General features: G+C 50.4%; 1 protein-coding gene across 5 annotated transcripts in view; it reads right to left on the reverse strand.

Annotated features, from left to right (window-relative positions):
* Positions 1–3,484: 3,484 nt before the first annotated feature.
* BCL11B (BCL11 transcription factor B) overlaps positions 3,485–23,584 on the reverse strand; it is an 89,394-nt gene continuing 69,294 nt past the window's right edge. For all 5 annotated transcript variants that reach the window (XM_063091036.1, XM_063091034.1, XM_063091032.1 and 2 more), the window contains one exon: positions 3,485–5,520. In XM_063091036.1, the coding sequence (XP_062947106.1) occupies positions 3,485–5,520 (2,036 nt within the window). The remainder of the gene's footprint in view (positions 5,521–23,584) is intronic.

Below are 23,584 nucleotides of genomic sequence, written 5' to 3' on the forward strand. Positions count from 1 at the left end.
TAGGTTTCGGAGAAAAAAGCAGCAAAGCAGGTAAGAAAGATGAGAAGCCAACACTCTCCATGGAAGGAAAGGCCCTGGTTGTGACGGGTTCTCGTCCTGAAATCCAGGTTGCACTGGTCCCAACAGCAGGTCCCTTTGCCTGCACCTGGCTGACACTCCAGCTCCTTTCGTTACCTTTCTGTCTGTGTGTGTAACGTTTTCTCAAGGACTAAGGAAGCTCGGTTGACATTTCTTTCTGCTTTTAAGGGCGGGAGAGGTGGTGGTGGTGGTGGGGACCGCCACAATAGTGATGGTACGGAAGGAAGGTGGTCTCTCCAATCTCTCCTCCACACGTGACATCTTACAGGTGGCCTCCTAGAGAAAGGGAGGGCTCTGTGGAATGTAACCGACATCTTTACAAACACGGATTTTTTTCCATTCAACACAAATAAAGAATTTCCCATCCAGTCTGCGGTGGCCACACCAAGGAGCCTTGATGCAAGGTTCGGGGCATTCAGGGTGAAGCCCATCTCGAACAGTTCTTTGTGTAGGCCAATTCCGACAAAAATATATACAACTAAAATGATTTGTGAACCAAAGCATTTAGCTACCTCCTTTTGTTTCTTTTTCTCAAAGGTCGTCAAACAACCCTTTCTCTCCTGTACAATAGGACTTCACATACAAATTTTTTTTTTGCAATATTTTATCCTGCCAAATTAAAAAAATATATTATGGCAGCCTGTTTGTTTTTTGTTTTTTTTTTTCTTTTTATTTCCAAATTCACTAACAAAAAGGTACATTAAATCCCTTTAAAAGGACAAGCTTACATTTAAAAAATTACAAGCTCCAGTAAAAATACAGCAAGTGCCTACATCATATGAACCAACCAATATATCCATTCCAGAGGGAGGTGGGAAGAGAAAAATAAGTACAGGTCAGAAATGTGATTTTTTTTTTTTTCTGCAAAGCAATAACAATATTAAGCACTTTTTTTCTACATACTTTTTCTACATGGTGTAGCAATCCCCTTTTAATCCCCAAATACAAGTTTCTATACATTTTTTTTTTGAAATAAAAATGCAACACCCAAGGCAGAAAAAAATTTACTAAAACTCCGACTTTACAGTTACTGTGACAAGAACAAATTTATAGACCCACCATTTAAGTTTTACTGCAACATTTTCAAGGAAAAGAAAAGGGCTTTTTTTTTTTTTTTCTTGTCTTGTAAAATGCCCAGGCATTCTTGATTATTACAAATACTGGTCCACTTTTACAGTAATCAAGAAATTTTAATATATATAATATATACTAAAACCCCGTCACCAAAAGAAAACAATATACACGTGGCCACTGTGGCATTTTTGTATAACCTATTAAGCAAACTTTGAAAAAAAGATCGCTCCAACACACATACACACAATTTATTTTTTACCCTTGTATGTACCCAATACTGTAAACGTATTTTTAAGACAGAGTGCACTAAATTTAACTTTAGAAAAAATTAGCCGTTGTTCCTGAATTGTTTTAGTTTTGTTTTCATTCAACAATATCAACTTGTAACTTGTGTCACTTGAGTTTTAATTCAGCAGTAAATCACCTCCACTCCATACCTAAGCAGCGTTGTCCCAGAAACAAAAGGGGCTGAGGATAATTCAGCTAATGGATGTCCAAGCTTGTGCTGGGTTTATTTCTTCATTTGATTGGGTCTTATGGCATTTTCATGTCCTCTATCTTCAACCAGGATTTTTTTTTTTTTTTTTTTTTTTACTTAAAGTAACTGTGGCTTTATTTCTAAAGAATGTACTTTTCTTGTTTTACTTTTTTAAAAAGTCTTTTCATTTCCAAAAAAAAAGAAAGTTTTGCATTTGTCTCAAGAGACTCAAATAGGAAGATCAGTTTTCAAGGCACTCACATCAAATTGAATGGCAGCAGAAAAACCGTCCAATAAATTATTATTTTATTTTGTTCTTTATAGTGCCAGTATTGTGAATGCCACGCTTAGCAACACCGACACTCAATCTCAGCTGTCCCTTACAGTCTAACCCACCTCTGGGCCAAAGAGAAGAATATGTTGCAATTTCTTGTTTAGAAGCCATTTAATTTAAATGCAAACAAAAGCTTTAAAGTGCGGGTCAACAGAATTCAAATGTCTAATCTCAACAGTCCGACATTTAGTACCTTCCAACCTAATGAGATAGAAAAAAAATTGGGAAGTAGCGCTGGGCACCTTCAGATGGAACTCTTCCCCTGCTTCTCCGGTAAAAGGGAACCGAAATTTGCAAGATTTCCCCCCATCCCTACAATGTCATCAGTGTGCATTAAATGAGAGAACACTGACTTCTTCGATTCACCATCAGGGTATTTGTCTCCTTGAGAAATGATCAATTACCACTTGCAGCAACACACAACTTGGGATTCATGTAGTGGGGGTGATAAAAAGAGAAGCTGTCAAGCCAGAAGAAGCCGGAAAGAATACCACTGGTCTCTCTCTTTCTGTGTCACGGCAGGCCACCATCATCTACCCCAAAAAGGACCCTCAGCCCATTTTATTTAGCCTAACCTATAGCAAATAGCAGAGATGGCATCCCAGGGCACACCAGCATGCCAAGCACAGCATAGGATCTGCTGGTAATGCACAACTTCAGAAAGTTTGGGGGCCATTTCCCAGAGCGGCCCTCAAAAACCGTGTCCCCGGTGGTGCTGAGTTTGTGGGGTGACTCTCACCCATCACCACTAAAAGTTTTCCTTCCATAATGTGAAAGTTGAAATCAACACAGAAAAGGCCTCTGTCACTGCAGACATCATCGGTGCTACATTTCCATTCCAATTGTGAAACAAAGTGCTACAACTTTAAGATTGTTATCCGCTATACATCCACAACCCCCCCCAAAAAAAAAATTAAATTAAATTAAGAAAACGCATGCCACTTTTTATTTCAGGACCAAAAAAAAAAAAAAAAGGAAGGTATAAAAAAGTAAACAACTTTAGAAGTTACTTAAGTGTTGGCTTCTTCACAAGAAATTACACATGCTTAGCTTAGATTTCAAAAAAGCAGCTCCCCCCCTCCCCAAATTATAATTTAAAAGATATGCTTCCCTCTCTACATTATTTGCGAGTCATTGCTCAGGCTACTACTGGGTTTAAAAAAAAAAAAAAAAAAAAAATGAAGGGATGGATACCCAACGAAATCTTTTAAAGGAATTTAAACAGAAAGAATAATAATAAAAAGTACCTGCACATGCCAAAAACATTACAAAACCCAATAAATACAGAAATTATTGCACAGTTAAAAGGCTCCACAATTTTTACTGCCTTAATCAACCCTCGGGTTTCCATAGGACTTCGCAGACACAGGTTAGGTTGGAGTGCCGCCTCCCTGGGCCCCGGGGGGGTGGGGGGGGACACGCGGGGTGCTAAGCGGCGGTGACACGGAGGCAAGTCAGGTCAGCATTCTGTCGCTTGGCAACGGTTCCACTGTACAGGTGCGGGCACCGGGCCCGCGCGCTTAGCTCCTCTCGGCCTGCTCGATTTTGACGTCGTTAGTCAGCAAGTGCTCGCCGTGCCACTTTTTCATGTGTTTCTCCAGGGTGCTGTAGACGCTGAAGGGCATCTGGCAGATGTCGCAGCGGTACACCTCCTTGCCGATCTGCCCGTGCGTCTTCATGTGGCGCGTGAGCTTGCTGCTCTGCGCGCACGCGTAGTTGCACAGCTCGCACTTGTAAGGCCGCTCGCCGGTGTGGCTCCGCCGGTGCACCGTCAGGTTGCTGCAGTTCTTGAACACCTTGCCGCAGTACTCGCACGTGTCGCTGCGGCGGCCCTCCTTGGAGCTCGGCCGCCCCGGGCCCGGGCCCCCCAGGTGCGGCGTGCTGCCCCCGCTGGCCGTGCCGCTGCGGCCCGACAGGCCGCCGTCCAGCAGGTCCCCGGGCGGCGTGGAGAAGCGCAGGCTGCCGTTCTCGGACGAGTGCTCGGACGACGTGGCGAAGGGCGACTGGCGCGCGTCCGTGAAGCCCAGGAAGGGGTCCTTCATGAAGTGGCGCGACGCCGCGTAGCCCACGAGCCACTGCGAGTACACGTTCTCGGAGGGGATGAGCGCGGCGGGCGGCAGCTCCAGGTCCTTCTCCACCTTGATGCGCTTGGCCGCGCTGTTGAGCCCCGGGCTGGGCAGCGGCGCCGGCTTGCGCGGGAAGAGGCCCGGGAAGGGCTCGGCGCCCGGCGCGAAGCCGCCCCCGCGCCCGTTGACCGCGCCGCCCGCGCCCGCGTCGCCGCAGCCGCCCGCGTCGTCGTCGTCGCCCGTGTCGCCGCCGCCCGGCCCGCGCTTCAGGAAGGCGCCGCGCTTCTGCTTGTCGGCCAGCAGCTCCCCGTACTGCGGCAGCGCGCCCAGGCCCACGTTCTCCATGACCTTGCCCAGCACCAGCGCCTTCTCGTCGGCCAGCGCCTTGGCCGCGCCGCCGCCCGCGCCGGGCACCCCGCCGCCCCCGTTCTCGCGGTTGCGGCTCAGCTCCGAGTCCATGCTGAAGCTCGACTCGGGCCGGCTTTCGTTCTCCAGCAGCAGCTCCTCCTCCTCCTCCTCCTCCTCCTCGTCCTCCTCCTCGGGCTCGTGGCCCAGCGACGGGTCGCTCTCGTGGTGGCGGAAGTCGCCGTCGGCCGCCTTGAGGCCCTCGCCGGTCAGCTCGCTGGTGCCGGGCTCCGGGGAGCTGGCGGCCGACAGCCCGTCGTCGGAGCGGCCGGCCAGCGAGCCGGCCTTGTGCATGTGCGTCTTCATGTGGCGCTTGAGCTTGCTCGCCTGCGAGCACGCGTGGTCGCACAGCTGGCACTTGTAGGGCTTCTCGCCCGTGTGGCTGCGCCGGTGCACGATGAGATTGCTCTGGAACTTGAAGGTCTTGCCGCAGAACTCGCAGGACTTGCTCTTGGCCGGCGGCTGCGGCGGGGGCGTGCCGCCGGGGGGCATGGGGGGCAGCGGCGGCGTGCTCAGGAACGGGGACTTGGGGCTGGGCTGGAAGGGGTTGAGGAGCCGGTGCATAGGGTTGCCGCGGCCGGGCGACACGGGTGGCGGCGTGGAGCTGTTCCCCGCCAGCTCACGGAGCCGCCGCGAGAAGTCCATGGCGGGCGAGTCGATGGCCATGGGGTTCAGGCGCATGACTCGGTCGAAGGCACTGGGGTGCTGGGCCACGAGCCCCATCTCCTCGGCACTGAGGCGGTGCGGGTCCAGGTGGTGGCGCGGCGGCGGGCTGAAGAGCGGCGGCGTGCCGGGCAGGCGGCCCTCGCCGAAGCCCGGGTGGTCCCGCAGGATGGGGCCCGTCATGCGCAGCAGGTTGAAGGGGTTGCTGTCGCCCAGGAAATTCATGAGCGGGGACTGCGCCACGGCCTCGGGCCCAAGCGGCGGCGGGATGGTGAGCCGCGGCGTGAGCGAGCTGCTGGCCGGCCCGGGCTCCAGGTAGATGCGGAAGCCGTGCGTGTTCTGCGCGTGCTGCAGCAGGAACCACGCGCTGTTGAAGGGCTGCTTGCATGTTGTGCAAATGTAGCTGGAAGGCTCATCTTTACCTGGGGAGACACACGGACAGAAAGGCAGAGAGAGCGTGAGAAGCGGCAGGGGGCGCAGGCACCGCGGGGCCACTGACCTGGAGGCCCACGGGGGCCGCTGCCGAGCAGGCCTGGCTGGGAGACCGCGTACAGGCGGCCCTGGCCAACTGGACCTCCGCAAGGTACTTCGATTCTGTAGCCTTCTTTGGTCCGCTAAGGAAAATGTGCTCTTAACCCCGCTTGCTCAGAGGCCAGATGAGATGGTGCTCGTGAGAATGACTGAGCCCAAATCAAAGGGATTATACAACAGCTGGGCTAGACAAAAGCTCGCCGGGGCCAATCTAAACCATCCCGGGCTCTCTTCCACTGGAAACCAGCTAGACCGGGATTTCTCAACCAAGGCACTACTGACATTCATACCCTAATAATTCTTCCCTGGGGGCGGGAGGGCCTGTACTTGGTAGCATTTTCAGCAGCATCCTGGCCTCCACCTATGAGATACCAGTAGCAACCCCCTGCCCCCCCCAGTCCTAACAACCAAAAATGTCTCCAGACATGGCCAAATGTCCCCTGGGGAGGCAAAATTGCCCCTCCCCATCCCCTTGAGAATCACTGGTCCAGACAATATTTGATTCAAGGAAGTTTTACAAAAACACGAAGCAAACTCTATTGTCTTACTTTTATTTTTCTTTAAGAGAAATAGCTGTGGTGCCTCTGCACCGTTTTGGATTTTGGGCTATAGGAAAATTGAGCGTTTTGTACACTAGTGTCTGTGCACAAAGCACCAACTGAAACATGGATATGCAGGAACAGAAGAAATTCAACAGGTTGTGACAACCCAGTACTGTGTGACAGCTGCCCCCACCCTGTGTCTTCACACACACACCCAACCACAATGTAGAATTCAGCCTCCACAGACCCCCAGGGAGAAGTGGAGGGACAGTGGCCTAAATGAGTATTTCCAAGTCCTTTGCCAGAATACTAAGGAATGAAAGAACATCGTGAGATCTGACAGGGCAGTCGGAATGAACAACAGCAAGCATAGATTTGTTAGAAACTGGCTCTGATGACATCAGCAGGAAATTCTAGACACTGGTGGTGTGCTGAGCCAGAGTGTCACGGTCTTTGTCCATCATGGGGGCAGTCACAAAACAGAGGCTCAATGTTATATCCGGAACCGTCTGGCGGCCTCCCTCCTCGACCTCCGGGTGAGTCCTGCTGCTGGTCCAGCCTGAACCACTCCTCATGCTTTACAGAAAAGAGTCAGGTGTGCACAGGCCTTGTCTTCTATCATCAGACTCCCTAGCCAGGGAAGGAAAAGGGAACAGGAACCCCATCTCAGACCCAGAGTAAGACATCACATCCGTGATCTTGCAAAGCCCCTTTTGTCAATATTCCTGTACTTGGAAGATTTTAACGCCGATATTAAAGTCTAGTAGCTGCAAACTCCCCAGTGAAGCCAAAGGTGCACATTAACTACCATACCCCATGATCAGTAGGGAGATGTGGGGAGTACAGCCGGTGGGGAGTGAACAAAACCGCCCCCCGGCTTAGCCTCCCCACCAATCCATTTAAGGACTTCTGAAATCCCAGGCAAACAGTGTTTTTGTTTTCCACCCCCTAATTATGTTTCTGAAGGGCTGCACACTTAGCGGTGTTGAAAGGCACATAAACCATCAGTTGGAAACCATCTTTAAAACCCAAGTGACTCAGGGACCAAGTGCCCTGAATTCTGTCCGAGGGCTTCAGTCTTGAGTGTGCTCCTCTCTGCCAACTCCTGAGGGGCCAGGACCTCCGCAGGACATCCCACGTGTGCAGTGTCACAGAAATGTGCTGCCCAAGGGTCTGGGTAGAGATTTCCTAGACCATTGAACCAATCAGACCAGGACACCCCACCACTGGGAACCAAGACGTGCTGTTGCGAGTTTGGCATTCCTCCTGTCCTGTTTTGTGCCTGTGTGTTGGGTGGGGAGAAGACAGTATAGGTAGGGAGAAGGACAGAAATAAAAAAGGAATTCTGACGTTCAACCTCAACTTGCTTTTACAAACAGCTAAAGCAGCACTTCTAAGGCTACTTTCTTTCTCCAGGGTGTCGGGGTCGTTTCTCTCTCCCGGTACGTCTGGTAATTCAGTTTCCCACGTGGGGGGCCCTGAGAGGAATCTTCCCCACCTGAAGAGGGCAGGGAGGCCTTCCCAAGGCCCTGGACAGCCATGATTGTCACTGTCAGCCCACGCCTACACCAAGCTGTCCCCATCTTTCCCCTTCTGAACATTAGCTTATTAGTTAAAGTACTTGGGGAAAGACGCCTCACCTCAGACAGCCTCACAGGAGGGCTGGGCAGAAGCCAATTTTAGACTCCTCCTCACATCCTTTTATGGAGCAAGGCAGAATAAATAAGTAATAAAAAGAAGATAAATAAACATCTCTTTCTGATATAGGAGCTAATAACACAAGTGAAGTACCACGTCCTATAAGGTCATAGATCTTCACATTAAAGAGCATTTCTGTACCCTTCACCTTGGCTTCAGCCACTCTGATTCATCGATTTACAGCGCACAGCTGCTCTGGTTCTTCGTGTTTTTAAGTCAGACCACCTCCCTTCCCCCAATCTCTTTTTCATCTTCGTTTCCTTGGGTAGCTCCAAAGCCCTTCCCGTTTCTTGATCTAGTGGCCATACATTTTCTAGAAAGTTCTGTGGCTGGTGAGGAATGTGGATAACAGAAGAAAATGCAGAACTCCTAGGCAGGCTGGGAATGAAGACTGCTCTACAGCCGAAATGGCCGATTAAAAAAAAATTTTTTTTAACTCAAAATGGCAGCTGCCAGGAATCGTGTAGCTGCATGTTCTAAAGAGCTCAGATGTTTCCACTTCTTGTTTATGAAAAAAAAAAGCTTCTAAAGCTCTAACTTGGAGCAGCATAGGGAGGAAGTCACCTGTCCGTAATTCACCAGAGGTGGGGAAGAGCTGTGTTTATTCAAGGCGGATTTCAGGGCCACTTGTCATTCCACGCTAAGTCTCTTTACCGGCGCCCCTGAACGGCTTTGGTGTGAAGACTTCCCTCCGCACAACGGCAAGATTCACTGCAGGCGACGGCCTCCCCAGGATCTGACAGCTTCCAACTTTTTAAAAATCTCCCAGCCCTCAAAGGCCATCCCTAGACAACTCTGTAACACTCCCCACCTTCTTTTTTTTAATAAAATGTTCACTTCCATATTATCACTTCATGGTTATTTCTTGCCTAGAAGTAGCCCTGAGCATGCACTGCTCACTTTTAAGAACTGAACAATGTCTGAAAATCTTTGAAGAGCCACTCGGAACATTTTTCTATTTGAAAACTCCCTAAATATTTTAACCATGCGGCACACAGTCACAGATGGCTTCTTTTTAAATGCAGCAGAAGACCCCCAGTGAGCGGGCTGCTAGTGACTGAGGGCTGGCCCACTCCCCTTCTCAGGACCATCGTCACCCCCTCCTGGAACTCAGGGCCACCTGCCCACAGGTGAGTGAGCTGGAGGCTGCACTGTAGAACCTGGTAACAAGTTTGCCAGTGCCCAGATAGAATCCACTTCCCACCACACTAAAACCGTGGCTGCTGAGATGCCAACTGATGGATCAAGGCCTAGATTATTTAGAGAAGCAATTTACTCAGCAACATCAAACATGGCCTACAGACCTAGAAACGTCAGCTGCATTTTGCTCTCTAAATCACTCTTGGCAACTCAGATCCCAGGGCCCGGCATCTGTCCTTGCTTCCTTCCTTCTTTCCTTCTTCCTTTCTCAGATGTTTTTAGTATCAGTTAGCAGAAGCCCACATTGAATCCTCTTTGCTCTGCTGAATCTAAAAAGAGTCCCTCCATGTACTTCTCAAATGCAAAACTCTCTTCTAGATCTCTCAGTTACTAAGAGCCCTCGGCGGCCCCGTGCGTTCATACCTCTGCCTTCACGTCCCCAGAAGGGTGAAGTTAATCAAGTCTCTTAACCTCTCACTGAGTCTTGATTTCCTCATCAGTAGAATGGCAATGATATATCTGCCTCCCAAGAGGTCTGGGGGGACCGAATGAGATCCTGTAGGCACACCCTATAAATAGCACATGGCAATGCAGACATTACGGTGGGTTTCATACATTTTGGTTTTGTTCATACATCCTTGTGGATGTTCCCGGATGCCTTTCAGTACAACTCTGGCAATAATAAAACCCTGGAGGAATCTGAATGCAGCCTGCCTCATGCATTAGAGGTTCCAGGGAAGTAGAAACTTGCAGACACTAAGGAAACGTCATTTTTTATTGTGATACTTGGGAACCAACACACAAATAGACTCCTGCAATGAAATGCTATTTTCCTTCTGCCATTCAGCCTTTTTTTAAAAAATGAGCATTTAAATAATTGTTCCTCCTCATTATGCTGGCTACTGAAATAATACCAATAAAGATATCAAGGATGTTTAATTAAAAAAAAACACACACCTCTAATTGAATTATTTTTCAATGAAAAGGCCATAATGAAGAGCACTGGTCCTCCTAAGACCCAGTGTTACCAAATGGAAGGCATTCCTGCCCGGGAGAGATATAGTGGTCCACTGCTGCTCTCCTCAAGACAGAGCAGGCGACACACCCTCTCCAAGAGACCTGGGATAGGGATGGGGTAAATGCCTGTGCCTGGGCATTTTACCTTTCATTCCAGCCTACGTGCTAAGGAAAATGTCGAGATGTGTTGCTCTTGGCTAGAACTGCAATGTCAGAGGGTCCACTGGTGCTGCTGCTGCTGGTGGTGACGGTGGTAGTAGTAGTGCAACAGCAAAAGATACGTGGTCTCCCTTGGTCATGATGTGCTGGGCCAGCCTCAGTCTAACAGAGTCATTGTGCCAACACCAGTGCCTGTGGCAGACATTAGCAATCCATCCCCACACTCTCCCTCCAGGCCGTGGAGTCCTCATTAACCCCGCGCACCAAACAGCCATTACCAAATAAATTGCGCCTGTGTCTCTTTGCTGTCCCTGGATCCCAGTGCATGCAAGCCCAGTAAAGGCAGGACCAGAATAGATAGGGCTGCATAGCACTGTATGTCCTGCTGAGAACAGTGACTACATCTGCCTTTCTGGCATTTACTGAACAAACAGGAGATGGGTCCCCTTTTCCTGCTAGGTCCTCTGCTGGTAGCTAGGACAGTTCACATTCTGGAGGAGACAGGGAACACCTAATAACCCACTCAATCACTTAATGAAAGTTTTGAGTGCTGCGAGGGAGAAGTTCAGGGTACTGGGAGAGAGAAGTCTCAAGGGCTTATTAGTCTCAAGGCTGAATTTGGGGTTTTGGAATGTGCGTTACCTCCAGGTAATTTCCTGCATCTACCTACATCACAATAACTCTACACACAGTGACCATGTACAGAAGAAATAAAGGAAGCTCAGAGAACTTAAGTTGCTCACGACACATTATTGGCCTTGGAGTATTTATCTAAAATTCATCTTCTGGATTCCAAGCTCCCTGAGGACAAAGACCAAGCTGGTCTTGGGGGCTGCTGGGAGTCCAGCCCGCAGCACAGCAACTAATGCATTTGTGTTTCAGAATTGTCTATGGCCTGTGGTAAGGAGGCATCCAATAGATGGAGGTGTTTTCTCAGCTTTTTGCCAGCATTAGTCCAGTTCCTTCCAGACTCACTTTGGAGCCAGGACTCCTTGGCCAAGTTGCTGGACGTCACTGAGCTTTGGGTTCCTCATCTGTACAGTGAAGACAGTGCCTGCCTTCCTGGGGTCACTCGTTGCAGGATGAGGATTGTGCCCAAAATGGGTACATGGCAGGTGACAGGGACACAAGGAAACACAGCAACCCTGCACCCGGAGGCCATCATTCAGTTGGTACCGCTGAAGTCATCACCACCAGGAGAAAGGCATCTGCCCAGGCCTGGGCTAACCCTCCGATGCCACAGTCTGCTCACTGCCCTCCACACCAGACCTCTCCTCCTGGCCACACCCGGAAGAGGACCCACCCAGCACTGCCCATGCCTCTCAGAGGAGGCATCCAGCCTCCAGAGCAGACCAGGATCCCACATGATGTGGAAAAGAACCAACACAATATGCCACCACCTCCACCACTGCCCACCGCAGAAACACAGTGAACCATCTTCCCAAATCACACAGCTGCCAGGGCTCTTGGCTGCCCAAAAGATGCTCCAGGCAGCCCAGCCTTCAAGATCTGGCCCAACTCACTGCCCACTGCACGCACCCACGCACTGGCCGCTTCCTCTCCCTGTCCCCTCGCTTTGGGCCATACATTTTCATACCTCCACGCCCCGCCAGTGGAATACCTGCCTTTCTTCCTCTACCTGCAAAACATCTTTTCAGATCCAGCCCAAGTACGACACCCTCTGTATTCCCACAGCATTTTGTTCAGATCTGCTTCACACTGATCACCACACTGGATTGTCACTTTTTGTCCTTGACTTTGGTATGTTCCACTTGCCCACAGCCTGCACATGCCAATGCTGGGCTTTTGCTCTCTGGTGAGTTTGCATAGCCACTTTGGAAAGTGGGTTTTAATCCAGATTTTCTAAGTCTGATCACGGCAGAGTGAGGGGCCCAAGATCACACAGCTCGTAAGCAACAGAATGAGGATCCACACCCTAATCCATTTGACCCCAGGGTCTGTGCTGTGTCGAGACACACAGCTAGCTGTCCCTTCACACTGGGACTGCAAATTGTACCATAACTGTCGCTAAGGAGGAACCTGACCTAGCCGCATCCAGTCATTCCACCTGCACCCGTGAACACCAGGGAGCTGGCCAGGGAGGCCATGCTGCAGGCTTTGGAGAGCAGGAAATGGCCCAAGGAAAGAGGCTTTACATGGGGAGAAAACCTCACTCAGCCTCACCGTTTTTTGTGATCATCCGCTTACCCTGATGGGATCCGAGCAGCAGAGGTAATCTGTGTGGCTTCAGCTGCCTGGAGTTCACTCAGGTCAGAGAAAAAGCCCAGGAACATGGGCCTGCACCCTTTACCGCCACCTCAAATGAAGACCCCGGCATTCCCCTTGACAGCCAGGTCTGCACAAAATGCGGGCGAGTCTTCCTTCTCTCCCCTTGCGGAGGCCACAGGTGGAGGTGGGTTAAGCTGTGGACACAGATTCTAAGACAGAAGACAGCAGGAGCTGCGGAGTGACCTCAGGGCACCTAGGGTGGAGGCAGGCAGGAAAAACTGTGCGGAGGTCATGTTCAAGCTGGACACGAGAACCAGACGCGGAGAACCGGACCTGCCTGGGCGCAGGAGGGAAAGACCTGCCAGGCAGAGACGGCTGCATGAGCACCGGTGGGTGCAGGATGCCTGGGCCCACAAAGGAGAAAGCAGTTTGCTGCAGAATGGGGCAGGTGAGGGGAAACGGCAGATACAACCAGAGAGGTATACACGAGGGTACTTAAAAAAGCTCATGGAAATAAGACATAAAAGATAATACGAATTTTTCCATGATCTTTTTCAAGAACCCTCGTGGCTACCCAACAGAATTCCGCAAGGGGCACTTGCAGCCAACGCAGGCCTTGCTCCTTCTGCAGGGCTGTCCTCATCACCCACACACGCCCTCCTGCCCAGAGCTAAATGCTACATGTGATGAAGATGCCCCGCTCCTGGGAGTTCTTTCCCGGGGAAGAACAAGAGGAGTATCAGGACGACCCAAGGCCTCACTACCTCTGGCCACCCAGAAACTGTGTCATTACAGCAGACGGTGAGAGCAGCTTCTCGACCCCGTTGATTCATCTGCTCCTTCCTTCCTTTACGCTACAGATGCATGGACCATCCGCCCCGTGCCAGGCCCTGTGCTGAGACGCAGAAATGAGGGTCTGTCCTCATGGAGCCAGCAGTCTAGCCCAACAGACGCATGATTCCCAGAATATCTAAGAAGCATTCAAGCCACTCGGTCACTAATGAAGGGGGTGTCACGTGGCGTAGGACACAGGACAGGGAGAGCAACAGCCTGGAAGGATGAGGGAAACTCTGGAGAAGGAGCCCCTGGCGCTGAGTTCAGAAGGAAAAATAGCAGTCTGTCGGGCAGAGAAGGGAGACAAAGGTCCTGCCTGGCAGAGGACACTGCATGCACAAAGGTACAGAGGTGGGACCCCCGATTCCAGGAGGGAAGAACGGGAGGTGGAATTGAAAAGGGGTTTGGAACCCATCCGAAGAAACTTAGCTGGTTGTAGAGCAAATCCCATTGATGTAACCATCAGTGAAACTTTCATATTAAAAAAAAAAAAAAAATGAAGATTTTCTAGGCCTACTCAGGTCAAGAATTGTACAGTATAATAAAATTTCATTACAGCTAAAGGATGTATGTAGGTGAACCCCTCGGAGAGCTTTGTTTCCAACCAGACCCCACTTCCCAAACAGTGAGATCATAAAATAAATAAACGAACAAAACTTAAACCCAATCTATTACGATCACTAGCTCAGGAAGTGGCTTTTACATCACCCTCTGGAGCAGGAATTCAATTATTTCAGCAAGCCTCTCGTTTAAATGCCCTAGGACTGTAAATCCACCTTCAGGAACAGGGCGGTCCAGGCTCCTTGTGGAACAGGGAAGCATTAAAGCTGAGCCACAGCCGCAGGCCCCATGTACCCCAGATTTCCCAAAACAGTCTATATTTCAACTGCTCAATTCTGTGGTCAGACCAGGTGTGCAGTTTCAGGCTCAGGAAACAGCCACCCAGCCCTGAAACAAAGTGAAGTTGCTGACCGCGAGGGCATCTCGGTGCAGGGTGAGAACAGTGGTGTCAGTAAGATGGGAGAACTGGGGGCAGGATGCACAGAGCGATTTTACACGTGGCAACTCATTTTCAGCATTGGTGAGAAACTACGTCACATTGCTCAAGGTCATCTTTAGAGACCCCCACCCACCCACCCCCCGGCTTTTGCATAAAGCACTCAGATCCGCTGGAGATAGCATCAGTCTTCCCTGAAAGAGATGAATGCCTTGTCAGATTCCCTAGAACCCTACTTTCTGTAGACTTCCCTGAAAAGGGTCTCCACTTTTCCAGCAGGTTTCAGTGGGCTGATAGATGAACTCATTTTGGTGGTTTTATCCCCCCACCCCCCACCGCCCCCATCCATCCACCCAATGTGAAGTTTTCTGAACAGATTCTACAACTCTGGAGACAGAAATTACTACACAGAATGTGCAAGAGAAACAGAGAGCAAACCATCCTTAATCATTTAATGGACAAGCAAACCGCGAATTAGGAAATAAACAGGCCAAAAAAGCCAAGAGTGGGTTGCAGGTGCATGAGAGGACCAGCGTCTGCCCACGCTCCGCTCCCTCGTGGGGTCCAGCCTCCCCCAGCCCCGGCACCCAACACAGGAAGTCCCCCTCCTCCGTAGTTCACGACTTCCTCCACAAGGCGAGCCTCCATCCCTCCTTTCCTTAAATCCACAAAAATCTCCACATTCCTCCCCAAGAAGGATGGCAGGGGCAGTAAATCTCGTTTTAATGGAGTGTACGTTTAGCTCCGAGGAGATAATTGACGTTATGTAGAGCCTCGATGCCGAGGTATATAGGTTAGCTAATGCAGGGGGGACTCATTACCGACACACTACAAACAAGTAGTAATATATGTATATTGTTCTGAGTGGTGTTATAGCAAAAGTGTTCCGGTCCACGGGGATTGATAAAGCACAAGGAAACAGCAGATATGCACTTGTAAATTTGTCTCATTTGTCTCTGAAGTTAAAGGTTATTCCCTTGTTCTGAATTTGTAATAAAAACATGCCGGCCCAGGGTTTGTGGAGAATGTTTGAATATTTAAATTGCGTATAATGATAGGCAATTATAGGGCAAAAACTGGACCTTATGAATGGGGGCAGCGCTGTTTAGATCACCAAGTATTTTCCCACTGATGACTCTTTATCTTCGATGTGCTTTGCAAGTGCCATCCCCCAAAGGGGGGTCAGGGAGCAATACCAGGTCCCACGGTCACTAACCAGTGACCAACCAAGCTTGGGTCTGCCTGGGTGGGTGGGTTCTTTTCCTTTTCCCCTCTTTTTTTGTTTTGTTTTTTTTTTTCCCTCTCTTTTTCTAGTTTTGCTTCCTTAAATATGCATAGTACCTCTCTCTAGCCAAGGGCCAAGGCTGGGGCGATGGCCCCTCTCCCCAGCTCGTCAGTGCTTCTGTGTTGTTGGGGGCATAAGAGGCTGGATATGGAGGGGCCTGCAGGTAGAGTGTGAATTTCCTCTGCCCTCAAATGGGGCACCCTTCTCCCCCATCCCCTGCCCAGAGGAGAGCAGGGAGCTGGCAGGGAGCCCCAGCTGTGCTGCTCCCACCAAGGGTGGGGTGGCTCTGCAGCTCCTGCGGCTGATGCCCGGGTGCCCGCCTGGCCGTGTCTGCCCGTCTGCCCAGGTTAACCAACTGCAGTGTTAGAGTAACTCCAGCCAGCTTGTCACCGAGCACAAAAGTCATCAGCCAGTGAATGTTCTTTTCTGCACCACAATTAAGACGAATCAATACGACGTGCCACAAATGGTATTTTACTCTCAATAAGAACTCTGAGCTGAGTTTATTCAGAATATTTTAGCGCTTCCCCGGGGGATTTTGGGCCGACGCAGATGGCAAATAAAGTACTCAGCCTAAGGCTACAGCACATTATGGTAATTCTAATGTCAGATGTACTTTAATATACAGCTCTATTTAATCACCCCATTATTTCACATTTCCATATGAAAAACCTGCGGCACTTCTGCGGTGCTTTGCCTCTGCCACAGTGCCAAGCTTCCTCCAGCCCGCTGCCGGCAGCCGGCAACGTGGTCATCCTTGCCAGGCACAGCCTCACAGGGTTGAAGTTTCCAGGTGCCCAGACGCATGGCCAGGCTGCCCAGTGTGATCAGAAAATCAGAGGATTTGGAGATGTACCCACCACCACTGCAGGAGGTTATGGAAGAGAAAAACCGAGCATCCCAAACTCCCCACACAGGTTCATGTGGGGAGACACACACACACACACATACACACACACACACACACACACACACAGGGGGGAGGGTGTTGAGAAACTTTTTTCAAAGAGCAATTACACCCATGCTCAAGACTCGGCCCTGCTCCAAACACCAACAGCCCCAGCACGGTGGCTGGGTGGCTCAGCAGCTATATCCAAGTAGCACTGGCTCCAGCCTGTGGCCCACAGAGGCTGTGCCAGCTGGTTCTCACAGCACTGCCCACCCACCCCATGAAAGCATCATCAAGGCCAAGGGACAGGAGGAAATGTGCACAGGCAGTGGCTGAGCTGGCGACAAAGGAGGTGGGCAGAGTACAAGGTGGAGTGGGGACTGGGAAGGGGCTGGGGAGCTGCAGCCCGAACTGCAGGATCTGGAGCCAGGAGGCCCCAGGACAGTGCTGTCAGGTTTGCACTAGAGAACCTGAAGCCCAGGCCCCAGGGGAGGTGGAGTCCAGTGAATTCCACATGGTGGGAGCACCTCTTAGCTGGCTCAGTCAGCCAGCTGGCCACTGTTGCAGGAGCACGGGTTTTGGCTAAGCCCAGGAAATCACTCTCACTCGGTTACACAGCTTTCTAAGGAAGCCCAGCACAAACCTGCTGACCACCCAATTCTAGATTTCTCCAACATGGGTTTGATGAGGGATGCAATGACATGCGCTGTCTAGATGGAATCAACATTTGAAGCCACATAACGCGATTCTTGTAAATGGTTATAGCATATGTCATGAAAATGAGCAGGCTGGGTGTAATTACTAATACTTGGGGAGGAAAATCTCGAAGGGAAGGAGGGAGGTGGGGAGGGAAGAAGGAAGGAAGGAGGGAGGGAGGGAGGGAAGGAGGGAAGGAAGGAAGGAAGGAAGGAAGGAAGGAAGGAAGGAAGGAAGGAAGGAAGGAAGGAAGGAAGGAAGGAAGGAAGGAAGGAAGGAAGGAAGGAAGGAAGGGTGATAAAACTGAGAAAGTCCCAGAGCACACTGCCAAAAACACTGGCCAATTCCTCAAAAACGTCCCCTCATCAATAAGACTATCAGTAAATCCATTCTTGCAGAGTTGTCTTATAAGCTCAGCATGGGAAATTTCTTAGAGAAAAACTGCTTGATTATTTGAAGGTGCAGACATCTGACCTACCAGGCCTGCAGGTACGACCATGAACGCTCACCGCCGCAACTCCACCATCGGTCACACCGGGGTCACCGTCAAACCAGCGTCATCCTGGGACTTCTTTTTAAAACACGCTCTGGGAGTAAAATTCTACAGGGGGAGTTCATTCTCAGTGTGCAAACGGTTTGATTCCATCCTGTTATTATTGGTTATTCTTAAACCTGAAAACAGATACTAACATTCTCCAGGCCTTTTTCTGGCTATTGCTAGTTTGGAAAAACAGGCTAGACCAGTGGTTCTCAGCTGATGGCCATTTTGCCCCTCTAGAGGACTTTTGGCAATATTGGGAGAAGTTTTAGATTGCCATGACTGAGAGGTCTCAGGGTAATTCTGGCATCTAGTGGGTGGAGGCCAGGGACGCTGCTAAACACCATACAATGCACAGGACAGCCCCCACCACAGAGAATGATCCGGCCCCATCTATGGGATAGACCCTTCAACTTAAATACTAGCTTCCGCGTGGGCACCGCCCCTAACTTAGCAAAACAGACCAAAAGAGAAAAGCGGGGAATAGAGTGAGAGACTGAGAAGAAAAGAAGAAAGGGGGGAAAGGGGGTGGAGAGAACCGAAAAAACAGAGAGGAGGAGGGGTCCCCCATCATCCACTCTGGCAATAAATGAACTGTGGAATCCCAGTCAATTTCATCATTTTGTAAATCACTGGAATTCCAGAGTTGCCTGGAGCGGCCAAGCCAGGGCTGCTAAGGAGCTCCGTTGCCCTTGTAAAGGGAACGTGGCCTGAACGGCACAGGGAGCAGGGGCCTTACATTTGTCAGCACCCCCTGCCCCCGGCCTGCCACCCCCTGTGTGAGGGACGCCTCCCTCCGGAGAACAGCTCAGCCACCACGCAGGAATCTAGGGGCTGCCCTAGATTCAGCAGCTCAGCTGTGAGCCTTGCAACGGCGGCTGCAGGAGATGAAAACCCAAATATACTTCCTGAAGTCAGAGATAAAAATACAATCATCGCTGCATACGCCACTTGTTCACGCTGGAGCCATGCTCACGTGGGGGAGGGTGGGGAGGAAGCGGGAGGATGACCACGCAAGCTTAAGTGATTTTTTTTAAAAACACAATCCAGAGAGATTACATAAAAAGTACAATTAAGGGACGCTCAGAATCCCGAGGCCTTCGAGAACGTGCTGCCTCTGGAATATTTTTAGAACAATCACTGGAGTGATTCTTCTTAGTTGTAGAAACACTCCAAATCAGAAAGTCAATTTTTCCTCTATTTGCAGAAGTGAGCTGGCTCCACTGGACGGAATGCGTGTGTTTTGCTTGGCGGCTGTTCATAACACTGTCTTGGCAGCATTTCCTTGGAGTGCTCACGGTGAACCTGGCCCTCGCACACAGTAGCACTTTCATTTTAAGCGCCCCAGCCACGCTTCCCTAATAACAGCCTGGGAACTGCAAAACCCCTGTAAGCCCAGCCCTTTAAATGGGGAACAGAGCACGGCTTTCGGGGGCCTCGCTTGCCACAATAGGGATTGTAAACTGGGGCTCGTGCTTTCAATCAAGAAACGTGGCTCTCGTTAAAAGGCGGAAAATAAAACAATGCCGGCACATTCCGGGGACAGCAGCTTGCCACCTTCCACCTCAGCCACCTCGCCCCCACCACACACACACACACACACACACACACACACACACACGCCCAGCCCCAGCTGACTCGTTCTACTCTGCCATTGCCCTAACAGGCACCAGGTGTCTCCAGCCCCACTGAAGTTTAGACAGGAAGGGACACAGCTACTGTGGAACCACACTGGGGCTGGGGTTGGGGCTGTGGACCTGACAGATTTGATTCTCCTGCTTCCTAGCATTGGCTGAACAGGAATGAATGAGCTCAACTCTAAACTCCAGGTTCCTCATCCAGAAATGGGATGATACCTGTACTGAGGATGGGGGAAGATTGCAGAGCATGCGTGTGAAGAGCCTAGCATCTGGTCGGTGCTCAATAGAGAAAGCTATTTAATGGGAAGAATGTGAATGAATGAATGAATGAGTGAGTGAATGAATGAATGAGTGAACAAATGAGTGAATGAATGAGTGAAAGACAGCAGAGGAGGCTAGGAGGACAGGACCACTCATGAGTAAACCCCTCTCCAACACTGATCAGTGGCCGTGGTCAGTTCACCCCATCGGGGAGTCATCATTTAAAAATGGGACTTCCACGTACAATTTCCGCCTCTCCCTGGCATCAAGAAATGTAGTTACTTCAGCCTCTTAGAACTGGCCCATCACTACTGTCTCTGTTCCACACGCTCCTCTTTCTTTCTCTCTGTGTTGTTTACAAAGGTTTCATTATGTTTTCAACTAATCAGAAAGGCCCCGCTAATACACAATTAACATGTGATTATAAAAAAAAAAAAATTAAAATAGCTTCCAGAAGAAGGGAAATGTAATTAAGTAGAGAATGCTTTTCAATAAGTGCTTGCTTTAACCCATTGTCAGAACACAGTCTACGTTCGTCCACAATGCCTGGAACAGATGCCAAGGGCAGAATGTTAAAAGCAAGTTTTAAAAAGGACATTATTTTCCAGAGGAATAATAACCATCAACTTGGCACAATGTGCTGGGGAACTCAGATTCCGGCTGCAGAGGGGTGACCTCCCCCCAATCCTCTTACCACTCTTTTCTGTAAAAATGTCTCCCTTCTAAAAAAAATACAAAATAAATGATTAAACCCAAATCTAAAATAATAAATGCAACTAAGTGAAGAAACAAACACTGCACTGTGAACAGACACTTCAGTCCAGGCTGTGAAGGGGGCCGGACGTCACCACTGCATAATCATGTCTGTCTGTGATCATTTTGTTTCAAATTATCTTTGGCCAAATTTCAGAAGGTCTTTAAAAACCCCAAATCTAAAATGGATTTTTAACCTCCTGTTCAACAAGCAAGCTGACAAATCAGAAGGATTTTGTTAATTTTTTTCCCGTTTCCCACAGCCACCCCAGATCAATTCTTGGGCAATTCAGATCCAGCCATCTTATTGGCCCAACACTTGTCAACATGAATTCAGACACTGGAGTTTTTGTTGGTTTTTGCCAATCAATATGGCCCCAAAGCAAATGGCAAATTTAATGATTTCCCAATGAAACAGGGATTTTGTGAGAAATGTATACATCCCCATGCACAAAGCATCTGGTCTTCAACACAACTGTCCCAAACACGATAGAAAAGAAGCAAAATCAGGAAGCTGGGGGCTGGTGGCCTCCTGGGCACCTGTCCTCTGTCCTCAGAACCTCAGCACAAAGCGAATGCTCCTGGCCCCAGATGTCCCCCAGCAGCAGAGGTAGCAGTTGGTGAAGGGCCAAAGCACCCCAGACTACACTGGCTCAGAAAACACACCCGGGTCTGATGGGTCAGGCCAGCCAGGGAGCCAGGGCTCCTGGACAAACATTCCACAGTGGTGGCAGGGCCAGGAGGGGCCTGGTGGGTATAGCTGGCACTCTATCCTTCTCAATTTTTGCTCTCTGAGCCACTCAGAACCCCGTCCGGTGTTGCTCCATGCACCTTGAGCAAAGCACTGGATACTATGGGTTTCTACTCCAAACTGGCCTCTGCTCAGTGGTTATTAGCTGGCTCCCAGAGTAATATTCTCCCTGTAACATAGGGGAGAAAAGTGAGATTCAAAGGGTCTTGATGGCTGGTCCTACAGGAAGTGAGGGAGCAGGCCCAGGCTTAGATGACTCGGCTCCAGGGCTGCCTCTTAACCATGGGGCAGATTACCCTCAAAAATGACAACTCAAGGAAGCCAACGGGCTTGCACTGGGGCACCTCATCAGCAGGACCTTGTTAAATCCTTATAATAATCCTATTTTGCTGCAGTTCCTAAATGAGGAACCTGAGACTCAGGAGTAGAGCCCATTTGCCTAAGGCCACCCCCCAGTTAGGAAAGCAAAGACAGGCAACAAGGTCAGTCCAGCCCACAAGCTGTCTCTCTTCCACCAGAAGGTCCCTTCAGCTCACAGAGACCTCTCCCCAGTACACAGAGGGGGAAACTGAGGCTGCCCAGCACACAGAAAGGACTTCCCAAGGTCGCACAGGTCAAGGACAAGCCTGGGGCGGGAACTCGAGTCTATGGACTCCTGCTCTGCCCAAGTGATAGGAGAACAAAAAATCACCTAAAGCAAGTCAGGATGTTTTCTCAGGGAACATTTGTGGGGTGAGTCAACCCCAGTTTACTGACCCGCACTTATGAGTCGCCAATCCCACCAGGCACCAAGGTGGTGGTGGTCCACTCTGACCCAGGGATCCTCTGGAGAAAAGGAAAAGAAGCTGCCCATGACCTCCCAACACTCCCGATTCCTCCTCTGTGGGGCTCCCCAGCACCCCCCATTTCACAGATGAGACCAGAACACAGAAGGTAAGCAGCATGCCTACCACCCTATCCTCACCCCACCCTACCCCACCCCCCACAACCAGGACACTTGCCTGGACTCAGCACCCCCAAAACAATGGCCGGCCCTCACCGAGCACTTGCTGAGTGCCTCCACGCATCTTCACTAAACCCTACGAGGCTCATCTGCCTTGGATTCCAGATGGAGGATCCAAGGCTCAGAGAAGTAAAGAAACCTGCCTGAAGCCACACGGCTCACACCCATCGAGGGCTTGTAGCACAGGTGGCGCTCAAAATCAAACGTAAGTTTCTGCCCCCCTAGGACAACAGGGAGTTGTCCTAGGGTGGGAGCCTCGTGCCGTTCATCCCTGCATCTCTTCACCAGGCAGCACCATCTGACACATAGTAGGTCCTCAACCCACACTGCCGGACTGAACTGAAATGGCCCTCCTGCTTGCCGCCCAGAAGAGCCGTTAAAATTGTGCAGTCGGCGCCTGCCCTGAGCGTCTGCACAGCGCAGCAAGAACTGACAATTCTTCCTAGATAAATATCTGGAAAGAAGTCGGGAAACAATTAAAACTAGAAGCTAATAAATGATGAAGAAGCCCATGAGCCAAGTCCTGGCCCACTTCCCAGTCTTCATTCATGCATCAAAAAAACCCCAGCGGTCCGAGGCTTCAAGAGGGCAGCTGGGCAGTGGGGCTGTCCGGAGTAATATAAATGGGAATTAGATATGATCGAATGTACTCACTGCATTCCCAACAGCAGACACTCTCTGCCAGCGCCCCCCTCCCCACCTGTGTCTCCCCAGCCAAGCCCTCTCCTCAGGGAGCACGTGACAGATGATCTTGTAACCAGGCAACCAGGGGAAGGAAAGGTTCCAAAGTTCCTCCACATGAGCGTGGACGACCGCTCATGCTCATGGTGGCTGCTGGGACGCAGCGCCGTGGTACCCTCCAGGGGTGAGGGTGCACTAGCTATTCCTCCAGCACAAAGACCTGAATGCCCTGGCGTTCTCCCCTTCCCCTTCCAAGCCAGACCAGCCAAGCCCATTTTTCCGGGAGACACCTCCACATCCTTTCCAATAACCAGCATGGCCAAAGCTGGCTCCCAACGGGCTTCCATCGAAAGGTCCCAGCCTTTCCAGAGCAGCTCTCACTTGGCAGCAGCCCGTCCTCCTCGACCATTCCCCATCTGCAGCTGTCTCGACAAATGCTCCTGAGATTCCAGGGAACCCAAGACTGCACTTTGGAGAAACGTTTGCCCTCCATCAGAGAGAATGCCTATGTCCAGAGGGACAAACAGTAAAGGGATCTCGAGGTTCCTGCAGATGAAAAAGAAGCTCTGAGTGCAGTAAGCGTGTGCACCCATCCGCTCCGAAAAAACAGAATGCTTTCCAAAACTGCTTTAGACACCTCGAAAGCCCAGCTCTTTCACTTGAGCACCTCAGGAGCCAGGTCTTTCTTCAAATAAGGTTGCATGGGGTCCTCACCAGTTAGGTGGGTCTTACGAGTATCGTGCTGATCACAGTAATACTGAGGCTGGTGCTGGAGTGGGGAGAGGGGACCATTTACCAAAACCTGCTATGTGCTAGGAATTTGGCTGGAAGGTTTCACATAC

Source organism: Cynocephalus volans, chromosome 3 (genome assembly GCF_027409185.1).
Source record: "Cynocephalus volans isolate mCynVol1 chromosome 3, mCynVol1.pri, whole genome shotgun sequence".
NCBI lineage: Eukaryota > Metazoa > Chordata > Mammalia > Dermoptera > Cynocephalidae > Cynocephalus > Cynocephalus volans.